The 12,925-nt window shown below is 33.9% G+C and overlaps 2 protein-coding genes across 2 annotated transcripts; both read left to right on the top strand.

Annotated features, from left to right (window-relative positions):
* The first annotated feature begins 654 nt into the window (after positions 1-654).
* LOC108761806 (uncharacterized) lies at positions 655-2,199 on the top strand. The gene has a single exon (XM_018508534.1). The coding sequence runs from the start codon at positions 655-657 to the stop codon at positions 2,197-2,199; it is 1,545 nt and encodes a 514-aa protein (XP_018364036.1).
* A 972-nt stretch (positions 2,200-3,171) lies between these two features.
* Positions 3,172-4,584, top strand: LOC108761807 (uncharacterized). The gene has a single exon (XM_018508535.1). It carries the CDS (start codon positions 3,172-3,174, stop codon positions 4,582-4,584), a length of 1,413 nt encoding a protein of 470 aa, XP_018364037.1.
* Positions 4,585-12,925: the final 8,341 nt, after the last annotated feature.

Raw genomic sequence — 12,925 nt, forward strand, 5'->3', positions numbered from 1 at the left:
CATATTAAAGAACTTTTTGAGTTACAGCCAGTAAGTAAAAGCAATCATGTTTCATTAAGAAGTTTTATCGATGCGGTGCGTACCCATGTTAGAGCTTTGGAAGTACTAAAACAGCCGGTCACTCATTGGGATACCATCCTTATTTATTTACTTATCGATAAATTGGATTATGCTACTCGAAAGGATTGGGAATTCGAGGTTAGGAAAAATGCACCAGATACTATGCCTACACTGGAAACGTTTATGGAGTATTTGGCCGATAGAGCTCACACATTAGAATTAGTGGAAGGTACGAAGAGCAAAACGGAACAGGTAAAATCTATGATGCAAAAAAATTCAACTAAAAAGGTAACCATGGCAGCCGTGCCAAAATTTAAATGTGTATATTGCAATGATTCACATCATATTTCAAAATGCGATAGATTTAAGGCATTATCGGTGTCGGATAAACTAGCTGAAATACGAAAGCGCCAGTTATGTATAAATTGTATGCGTAAGGGTCATTTTAAGCAAACATGTATGGCATCTTCTTGTAGATTATGTTCTAGGAAACATAATACTATGTTACATATAGACAAGGAAGAAGCATTGGAAAATTGACGAGCACAAGGGCAGACATTAAAGATCACAGAAAAAGGGACCAGTTCTAGTGAGATGGGTCCGACGAAAGGTCCAGTACAAAATTGCGCTGTTACCGATAAGGAAACAAGGATAACCGTGCATGCGACCAACGGGCCCGATTCAATAGTTTTTATAGCAACGGCTAAGGTGAATATCTGCGATGAGAAGGGCAGGTCGAATGTTTGCAGAGCTATGTTAGATCCTGGATCCCAAAGCAATATTATAACTAGGAATATTGTACAAAAACTAGGTTTAAGAACTACAGAGAATATTGTTCCGATTAGTGGCATTAGCCATACGCGCGTCACAGCAAGGGAGTCAGTAAAATTAAAAATTAAATCAATGCACAACGAATTTACGGCTGTAGAAAATTGTTTAGTTATGCCTACTATAACAGTTAAGCTTCCACAGGTAAAAGTTGATACGCAATCTTGGAATATTCCTTCAGAATTAAGTTTGGCAGATCCCAGTTTTCAGATTCCAGGAGAGATAGATATTCTATTGGGAAGCAGTATTTTTTGGAAAATATTAGGCACTAGGCAGTGGGAGTTAAGTAACACATTACCTAGGCTGCAAGAGACACAACTAGGATGGATAGTAGGAAGAGAGTTAGTAGATACACGAGCACACAGTACTGCGCGAGTCTGTAACCTCGTTAGTAATGATCTTAATCATCAGCTAGAAAAGTTCTGGCAACTAGAGGAAATACAACCAAGAAAGGCGGAGCATAGATACTCAGCGCAAGATCAAGCGACAGAAGAATTCTTCTTACAGACGGTAAGGAGAGATACAGACGGTAAATATATCGTACAATTACCTAAGGATGACACTATCATACTAGGAGATTCAGAAGTTACAGCGATCAAAAGATTTTTAGCAATAGAACAAAGACTCAATCAGCAGACACAATTAAGAGAAGAATACCACCAGTTTTTAGAAAATTACGAGAAACTAGGACACATGTCATTAGTTGCAGCATCAGATTCTAAAGCAGTAAAGGAGATATTCTACCTACCTCATCATCCAGTGATAAAGAACGATAGCATAACAACAAGGTTAAGGGTCGTTTTTGATGATTCGTCGAAGTCATCAACAGGAACATCGCTGAATCAAAAATTATTAAGTGGACCTAATTTGCAACAAAATCTGTGGAGTATAATGATAAGATTCCGATCACACCAGCATGTGATAACAGCGGACATCAAAATGATGTTTAGGCAAATATGGGTGACAATGGAAGATCGAAATTTGCAAAGGATTGTTTGGAGGCAAGATTCAGCAGAGGCTCTTCAAACTTACACCCTGAATACAGTAACATATGGAACAACGTGTGCACCGTACTTGGTAATGCGTTGTCTGCAACATCTGGCGACTCAACCCGAAGCAATCACGCTACCGGCAGCAGCGGAAGCCTTAGAACAAGATTTCTATATGAATGATGTAATAACAGGTAGCCCCACCATAGAGCAGGCTATCGAGTTAAGAAAAGAATTGTCGGAGCTACTGGGAGCCGCAGGGTTTACACTCAGGAAGTGGAGAGCTAGTGATTCGAGAGTATTGCAAGAAATGACACAATGATATGAGGAAGAGCATCTGTTGGTTTTGGACGCCAACCAGCCTCAAAAAACATTAGGCTTGCTCTGGAACTCCTCTGAAGATACATTGCAGTACGCGGTAAAGCTAAATGAAAATAACCAGGCAACTAAGCGTAGTATTCTATCAAAGATAGCAAGCATTTATAATCCTTTAGGGTTAATTGGTCCAGTGACTGTTACAGCCAAAATCACCATGCAAGACTTGTGGAAACTAAACATAGGTTGGGATGAGAGAGTGCCGCGTATGCTTTATGAGACTTGGTCAAAATATTATAACTCATTATTAGAGCTTAATAGTTTTCAGATACGAAGATGTTTTAATCCACAGAATCTCAATCAAGCAATTACCATTCATGGCTTTGGAGACGCCTCAGAAAAGGCGTATGGCGCTTGCATTTATTGTGTGTATGAAACTAAACAGGGAAACTATCAATCTTACCTTATGTGCTCAAAATCCAAGGTAGCGCCATTGAAAAGAGTGTCCATGCCTAAGCTAGAGCTATGTGCAGCTCTACTATTGGCTCGATTAGTCGCAACAGTAATTGAAGCAATAAAACTGTCTATAAAGGACACATTTTATGGAGTGACTCGATGATTACACTTAGCTGGATAGCTACTTCCCCACATAAGTTGAAGATATATTATGCGAACAGAGTAACAGAGATACAGACCTTAACAACAGGATGTCACTGGAGGCATGTACAATCGTCACAGAACCCAGCAGATGTGCTATCCAGAGGTACAACGGTGAAGGAACTGATTGAGGATGAGTTATGGTGGTATGGGCCGCACTGGCTTCCTTCTAGAGATCAGTGGCTCAACATCGCGAGTTACACTGCAACGGAGATTACAGAGACACAAGAGAAGGTGATAATCACGGTGGCAAAATCGCAGGAGATTCTACAGATATTCATCATTTGATAAATTAAAAAGAATTATCGCCTATTGCCAAAGGATGAGAATTAGATTATCAGAACAGCCCAGGTCGAAAACGCTATCAACCGAAGAGCTAAGGAGAGCCGAAACCACTATTTGCCGCATGGTTCAACAAGAATGCTTTCCTAGAGAGTTACATAATCTAAAACGGCAGGAACTAGTGCATTCAAATAGTCCAATCGCAGCTCTTAACCCATTCTTAGACGAGGAGGGCATAATCAGAGTCGGTGGTAGAATAAAACGAGCCGACGTCCCAGCGGATCAGAAGCACCCAATAGTACTACCAACCAGACACCACATTACGGAGATTCTGTTAGCACAAGAACACAAAAAGTTACACCATTGTGGGTCGCAACAGTTATTGAATGCTGTGCGGACACGATACTGGCCGTTATCAGGTAGGAGAGAAACGAGGAAGGTGGGTAGGAAATGCATTCCATGCTTTCGATATCGTCCAAACATACCGGAATTAATAATGGCAGATCTTCCAGAATCCAGGGTTACAACAGCCAGCAGGCCATTTATAGTATGCGGAGTAGATTACGCAGGCCCCTTCAACCTAAGACAAAGTAATCGAAGAGGCAGGATTTCTGTCACCAAAGCATATGTAGTCGTTTTTGTATGCTTCAAAACAAAGGCAGTGCATCTCGAACTGGTGAGCAGTCTGACTATGGAAGCTTTTATGTCAGTATTTCGACGTTTTTGCGCCCGGCGGGGAACGTGCGCACACGTATATTCGGATAATGGCACCAACCTTGTGGGTGCAGCAAGAGAGTTGAAGGAAATCTATGAGTTTCTACGCAAAGAAAAGGATCAGATCGAATCGCAGTTGGCCGCACAAGAAATACAGTGGCATTTTATTCCACCACGTTCGCCGCATTTTGGTGGACTGTGGGAGGCGGCGGTTAAGAGTGTAAAGAGACATCTTAAGATCGCAATGAAGGATTTAATTTTTACGTATGAGGAATACTATACGCTATTAGTAGAAATTGAGAGTGTATTAAACAGTAGGCCTTTAACAGCCTTATCAGCGGATCCAAATGACCTAAACCCCCTCACTCCAGCACATTTTTTAATTGGAGCACCTTTACAAGGAATAGCCGAATGGAATTACTTGGAGACACAAACTAACCATTTGACTAGATGGAAGCATATTCAAAAAATATGTCAGCACTTCTGGCAAAGATGGCAGAAAGAATATCTGCACCAGCTGCAGACTAGAACCCGTTGGCAAAAGGGAAATGATCAGGTGGAAAAAGGTGACTTGGTACTACTGATAGAAGATAATATGCCACCATTACAATGGAGATTAGGGCGTATCGAGGAGATGCAGCAAGGAAAAGACGGAATAATCCGAGTGGTAACCATTCGTACGGCATCAGGAATGCTCAAGCGAGCGGTAAAAAGGATTTGCGCCTTGCCTAAAGATTAACAATTCTATCGTTAACTTCCAATTTTTTAAAATATTGTTTATTATTAGTATAGGTTATTAATAGTACTCTGAGAATCTGAAAATAAGGGATTTTCCGATTAGATATAGTTTATCATTTAATTGTTTACTCAATCTTTATACAACTTAATTGGCCTCCAATTAATATCTTTAGAACTAAGTAACGACTACTTTATTATTAGCATTTTATGTTTGTATATTTTAATTATTATTTGTATTTAAAATGTTCTTTCAAGGGGGAGCGGCATGTAGAGAATTGTTTCATTTATTTCTTAAGTTCGCGTCTGCTATGTCGATAACGTTATTAGTTTAGTGAAGCATCGCCAAGTGATGAGGGCGTTGCATGAAGAAGTGAGTGGTAGTCGGGTTGACGGCCATTATGTGTGAGTTCTCAGGGAGTAACACCGTCATGTACTAAATACATAGTAATAAAGATTGTTAATTACGCATTACCACAAGCATTATATTCATTCGCTCAGTGTATTGAGCAACAAGCTTTTTGTATGCTTTGTCCGACATATGGTTCTCCATTTTTTTCTTATAGTCTGATGTGTTCACTACTACTGTCGTATTGCCTTTGTCGGCTGGAAGCACGATGATGTCTGTGTCCCTGTTCCGGTCTTGAAGGGCCAATCGCTCTTGTCTAGTGATGTTTGATGGAGGGGGTTTAGCTTTGGAAAGGATAAAAGGTTACCTGTCTGGGGATATTATCTGCTTGTTCTGATGGGAGGCGGTCGACTTTGTTTGGCTGATAATCTCTTTTGGAACCTTTCTAGGTGCCACTGCGATGTTAGGGCCTTTGGCAAGTGCAAATATAATGTCTTGAGACAGGTCTTTGTTGGATGGGTTCTTGACGTTGAGTAGAGAGGGTTGTAGGTTTTTGTGGGGGACAACGTTTATGTATATATTTTACGGTAAAATCTATTCTACGCTGTAGCTAATATAATTCTGATTAGCCGAAATGCAGTAGCTACTATAGCTGTGAAATTTGCTAATATATACAAAGAATTTGCTGCTGTAGCTAATATAAAATCTTTTTTTAAAATTGTACACAAACTTACCTTTTTAAAAAAAAGATTATATATAAAAAGGCGCTAAGAGCTCATCCAATAAAACTATTTTACGGTAAAATCTACCAATAAAACTATTTCTATGCTGTAGCTAATATAATTCTGATTAGCTGAAATGCATTAGCTACTATAGCTGTGAAATTTGCTAATATATACAAAGAATTTGCTGCTGTAGCTAATATATATGTATATGCAAACAAACCATTCAGATAGATATACGGTTTCGATTTAGTATTTAAGTATATATACGGCGTGCGTTATATATGATAATTTTAGATTCGTAAGACATGCGTTATAAGAGCGATGCGTAGATTTAGGATTATAAAAACGATGCGTAGATTTAAGATAGATTTAAGATTAGATTGAAAATTGATAATATTTGTAATTGTGATTGTAATTTTAATGTTCATTAAAACATAAAAATAATAGATAATACGTATGAATACCAGACAAATTATTAAAAAAATCAAATAGTTACAGCATTAACTCTACTTAAGAAATTACTATAAATAATATCACAAAATCCTTAATACCATATAGTACGGATGATTGTCGTTTTTATACCCATTGACATTTTATATTACAATTATAAAACGGTGGGGGAGGCGGTGGGATTTTTTAAAATTATATACAAACTTGCCTTTTTAAAAAAAGGTAAAAAAAGGCGCTAAGAGCGTGTGCTCATCCATAAAACTATTTTATGATAAAATCTAACAATAATACTATTTTTCTATGCTGCAGCTAATATAATTTTGATTAGCTGAAATGCATTAGCTACTATAGCTGTGAGATTTGCTAATATATACAAAGGATTTGCTGCTGTAGCTAATATTATAAGAGCGGTGCGTATATTTAAGATTATAAAAGCGATGCGTAGATTTAAGATGAGACAATGAGACAGAAATAATAATAACACTAGTTTACAAAAAATTATTTTTTTCAATTACTTTGGACTGGTCTACGTGTCTCTTATAGATTTTTAAATGTTGAAAACGATGCCGCAAATGAAAAAATTCTAGCACGTCAGATTTCCAAGATAATTGAGATTTAATACTTAAAAAGTGGCCTTTTTTGCGATGTTTGACATTTTTTAATAAAGAAGGTTAATGTTATCTTGAAATGTCGATCAGGAGTCATGAATGTATTGTTCATCCCCTATAAAATGCATTTTTTTTTATTTCAATACCTTACTTTTTAGCCATGTTATGAACGATTAAAGAGAAGAGCTATTTCGAATATGAGAACCACGGCAGCATCATATGCGCATGCGGTAACGCTAAAATCATTTTAAAACAACAACAACACGCATACATACATAGAGAGAGAGAGAGAGAGAGGAGAGAAAGAGGGGAGAGAGAGAGAGTTGTTTTATGAAAAATATGTAGTTGCATATTACTAATTGCATTTTTTTTTTAAGCAACGATGTATTTTTATTACACCAGTGGATTAGTCTCATAGTTCTGTGCATAAAAGTATTAAGGTACAGTTATCAAAATGTGACCCTAAGAAATTAATCCGCATAAACATATGACGTTGCTGGAGTCACCATATTCAAAATAGCTTCTATCTTTAATCGTTCATAACATGGCTAAAAAGTAAGATATTGAAATTAAAAAATGCATTTTATAGGGAATGCACAATACATTCATGACTTCTGATCGAAATTTCAAGATAACGTTGACCTTCTTTATTAAAAAATGTCAAATATTGCAAAAAAAGCTATTTTTTCAGTATTAAACCTCAATTATCTTGGAAATCCGACGTGCTAGAATTTTTTCGTTTGCGGCATTGTTTTGAGCATCCAAAAACCTATAAAAGACACGTAGTCCGGTCCAAAGTAATTTTTTGCTGTAAACTAGTGTAATCAACGTGTGTACATGCGAACAAATAATACCGTCACAATGTTTTCTGATAACACTTGTAGATGTATGTACAAGTCATATAAACGTGCATAATCCAAATAGATTCGGTGCAACATTTCTGATTAATAATATAATATATTACAGGACCGTACATGTGATAACACAAACTATAGAAAATCAAAGCCTTACACGGTCTAACTGGATCTTAATGCTTGTATGATTTTTTATGTGAATTTATATACTACGTATGTAGTCCCACAGAAATGCGCGCCGAAAAATTTCCGGTCTTGAAACGCTAACTCTACTAAACTACCGCAGTAATATCACGAGTTAAATTGACTAGCAATTTTTAACAAATTTTTTGATGCTTATTCGCATCTTCGAAACGATCTTAATAATGATGAATAACATATTAAAAACTGTAAATAATTAATTCTTATTGCGAAAAATATTACCTCGGCCGGGAGTCGAACCCGGATCTCTTGCATACCGTGCGAGCGTCCTGAGCCTTTAGACTACCGAGGCCTTAGTAACATTCTTCGCAATAATTGGCATATGAAAGAACAACGTCCCTTTAGGCGACGTAAATAAATAATATAATATATTATAGGACCGTACATGTGATAACACAAACTATGGAAAATCAAAGCCTTACACGGTCTAGCTGGAGCTAGTTTAGTAGAGCTGGTTTAGTAGAGTTAGCGTTTCAAGACCGGAAATTTTTCGGCGCGCATTTCTGTGGGACTACATACGTAGTATATAAATTCACATAAAAAATCATACAAGCATTAAGATCCAGCTAGACCGTGTAAGGCTTTGATTTTCTATAGTTTGTGTTATCACATGTACGGTCCTATAATATATTATATTATTTATTTACGTCGCCTAAAGAGACGTTGTTCTTTCATATACCAATTATTGCGAAGAATGTTACTAAGGCCTCGGTAGTCTAAAGGCTCTGGACGCTCGCACGGTATGCAAGAGATCCGGGTTCGACTCCCGGCCGAGGTAATATTTTTCGCAATAAGAATTAATTATTTACAGTTTTTAATATGTTATTCATCATTATTAAGATCGTTTCGAAGATGCGAATAAGCATCAAAAAATTTGTTAAAAATTGCTAGTCAATTTAACTCGTGATATTACTGCGGTAGTTTAGTAGAGTTAGCGTTTCAAGACCGGAAATTTTTCGGCGCGCATTTCTGTGGGACTACATACGTAGTATATAAATTCACGTAAAAAATCATACAAGCATTAAGATCCAGCTAGACCGTGTAAGGCTTTGATTTTCTATAATTTCTGATTAAACTATACATATTCTTTATTGTTTTTAATATTCGATCTAACAGCTCCAAGTGTTTTTACGTGAAAAATCTTTTATTTAAATTAATTTTTTTTTGTTCTGTTACTTCTTTAAATTCTTTGTAACGCTTTAGTTAAGTGAGGTAACATAACTTTTTGATATAATATTTTTAGCGAAAATTGAATAACCTATTACCACGTGATATAAGAAGATTTCAAATACAAAGTACATATCACTAGGTTTCATTTCTTTGGTGCAACAATGTTGTTAGACCGACTACACACGTTCAAGTAACTTGTGAAGTATATTTGTGTAAATAAATTTTATGAGTGATAATTTTTATAATGTTGGAAGAAAATTAAATTATTATTTCTTGTTTTGAAATAGGAAGATTGAATAAAAATATTTTTAAAGAATTAGATATATAAATTAATCTCAATCTACAATGATTGCAATTGTAAATAATTAATTCTATTAATTCTACAAAGTAGATCTAAAATTTGGCAACCTGTGAGTGACTCTATCTACTATGTCCATTCGCGAAATCCAATGTAAGAATATTACTGAAGAAAACTCGAAAAAGAGTTGAAACGTTCAGTGAGTTCTCAAGACTGTAAATAAAGAAGACAGACATCTGTAGATCAAATGGAGTAACAATTTTACTTGTTAAAAATTTTATTTTATTACACACCTTCCGCGTTGACTCTTATTAGCCTAGATTAATATAAAACTTATTATTACAAATTTTATAGGATTCAACTTTGCGTCAGTTGCTGATATCAAATCTTTTATACGAATAATACATATAATTTTATGGAATTTAACTTGGTGCCAGTTGTTGATATCAAATCTTTTATACACATGATACACATCATTAGAATTAAGTGAATAATAAAGATAAAAATAGTACCACTTGGGTTTTTCTTTTACTAAATAAATTGCATACCTGTCTGGATTATTTGCTTGCACATACATCATAGCATTTAACTTCATAAAAATTTTATAATTTCATTCGACTATACGCCATTGCCGATATCAAATCTTTTTCTTTTATAAAAATAATAGGTATATCATTGGAATTAAGTAAATAATAAATGTACTAGTTTAACATGGCGTCTATTGTTGATATCAAATCTTTTATACACATGATATACACATATCATTAAAGTTAAGTAAATAGAGAGAATCTTTTATACCCACGATACATATCATTAGAGTTAAGTAAATATAATTCCATTCAACTTTTCGCCATTGCTGATATCAAATCTTTTTCTTTTACAGAAATAATAGGTATATCATTGGAATTAAGTAAATAATAAATGTACTAGTTTAACTTGGCGCCTGTTGTTGATATCAAATCTTTTATACACATGATATGTATACACATATCATTAAAGTTAAGTAAATAGAGAGAATCTTTTATACACATGATACATACTATTGGAGTTAGGTAAATAACAAAAAAAGATTGGGTTTTACTTTTTAATTTGGTAGAATTTAATTAATTTGATAAAGATACAAATGATACGTGTCATTAGTTTTAATGAACATTAAAATTACAATCACAATTACAAGTATTATCAATTTTTAATCTAATCTTAAATCTATCTTAAATCTACGCATCGCTTTTATAACCTTAAATCTACGCACCGCTCTTATAATATTAGCTACAGCAGCAAATCCTTTGTATATATTAGCAAATTTCACAGCTATAGTAGCTAATGCATTTCAGCTAATCAGAATTATATTAGCTGCAACATAGAAAAATAGTTTTATTGTTAGATTTTTTACCATAAAATAGTTTTATTGGATGAGCACACTCTCTTAGCGCCTTTTTTACCTTGTTTTTAAAAGGGTAAGTTTGTATATAATTTTAAAAAATACCACCGCCTCCCCCATCGTTTTAGAATTGTAATATAAAATGTCAATGTTTATAAAAACAACAGTCATCTGTACTATATAGTATTAAGGATTTTGTGATATTACTTATAGTAATTCTTTAAGTAGAGTTAATGCTGTAACTATTTGATCTTTTTTAATAATTTGTCTGGTATTCGTACATATTATCTATTATTTTTATGTAATAATTTTTTGAACAAAATTAAAGTCCAATTGCATCAACATTACTTTAATTTTAAACTATCTATCTATGTCTGTTATTCAGCTTTAAAATGAAATAGATAGAGTCTCGCTTAAAGTCTCGCTTAAAGTCATAGTAACGTTGGTGCAACCGGGCCTAAAACAATTATTATTTGAGCATAGGAAGACCTTCAATAAAATAATTTTTGTAAAGAAAAGTTCAAATTACTATTACTTTTCTTTGCGAGATTGGAATAAGAAGACTTTCGAATTAGGAATACAAATTGTCTCAATCTAAAGTGGTTTTAAATAAATATATATGTTGCTTATTATATGTTTTTGATAACATTTTTCTGTAAAAATAATATGGAAACATCTTTAGTACTTCTAGGCCATTGTATTTTTATAATTTGCGCATCATCAATTTCAATCCAAGATGTGCCTTCTCTACACGTACTTATATAATGACCCTCGTCGATACACAAACCATAATGGAATATAGCACCCATAACTTTATATGTCTGTCCAGCTATTATTATTTTTGCTGTCGGGACTGTACGTAAACTAAATTTGTGTATTATCTTTACTAATTTATTATCATCTGAAGAAAATGATATTAAGTTGATAATAAGTATTTCTTTTGTCGAAATTAATTCACTTTTAAATAATATATCATTTCTTCCATAACATTCACATAATTTATCAAACGTCTGACACCAATGTTATGAAAATGTATTTTTATAACTTTTCTTCTTCAGATTATTAATAGAAATTGAAACATAGATATTAGTATTAGTAGTAACATTTGTATAACCACATGATTTGCATCGATAAGTAGAAGTAGCTTGATGTTCTACCATACTCTTTATATAATCATATTTTGAGCAAAGAACTGTAAGAAATCCTAATGCATTTCGTTTATTAGCAACCGAGAAATACTCTCCTAAAGATTGCCGTATTTCATAAGTATTCAAAGTATTCATTCCATGTTCATATCGATGCGTGAACACATTTAAAACATCAAGTTTATCATAATTTAATAATTCTTTTCTGAAAATATGTAAATTTAATAAACATTGTAATACTGCATTCGCATAACATGAAACCTTGTCTATATTTCGAAAACCGCGTATAACCCAAGCAGTATTTTTTAATGGAACTTCTTTTTGACCTGATTCTTGAACGAAAGTAATTACTTTCGATAATGTCCACGAAACATCTTTAACTTTACGATAACGCTGTTTTGAAATAGTGATCATTTCTGATTCTGAATTATGTATTTGTTTCAATCGATTATATTCTAGAATAACTTTTTCACTAGCAAACGGATGAAGGATCAAAATTAATTAAGTGCAGTCCATCAAGAAATGTTACTCGAGATAATGCAACATAAATCTGACCGCAACTAAATACATTATTACCTAGATTCATAATAGCATTTTGCAAACTCAATCCTTGACTTTTATGAATGGTAATACCATAACTCAAACATAATGGAAATTGTTTTCTAATAACATATACTCTATCTATCAATGGAAATTTAACACTTACACTTTCAATAAAATACTCTAGAATTTTTATTTTTTCTATATAATCAGTAGTTTTATCCTGCACAACTGATATAACTGTAGCAATTGTACCATTTACACGGCTTAAACTGGCATCAATATTGCGTCTTATCATAACTTTCGCTCCAATTTTAATTGTAATTCGCTTTGACAGTACAGCTGTTCTAGTATCATCATCATCATCATCATCATCATTTGACAAGACTTTTGTTACTTTTTTTTTCTCTCATATATGAAATACAATCAATCATATCTAAAGCAATCAAAAATATTTCTTTTGAAGCAATTCGACTCAACATTACAGCTTTAAGTTTGTTACACATGTGACAAGTAGGTAATAAACAAACGATATCAGATGATAAATTATTAATAAAATCACATAATTCATTTAATCTTGTTTCAAAAGATTCACCTTTGAAAGATATTTTTCTTTTTTCAAGA

This window comes from Trachymyrmex cornetzi, unplaced genomic scaffold (assembly GCF_001594075.2).
Source record: "Trachymyrmex cornetzi isolate Tcor2-1 unplaced genomic scaffold, Tcor1.1 scaffold2622, whole genome shotgun sequence".
In the NCBI taxonomy this organism is placed as follows: Eukaryota; Metazoa; Arthropoda; class Insecta; order Hymenoptera; family Formicidae; genus Trachymyrmex; species Trachymyrmex cornetzi.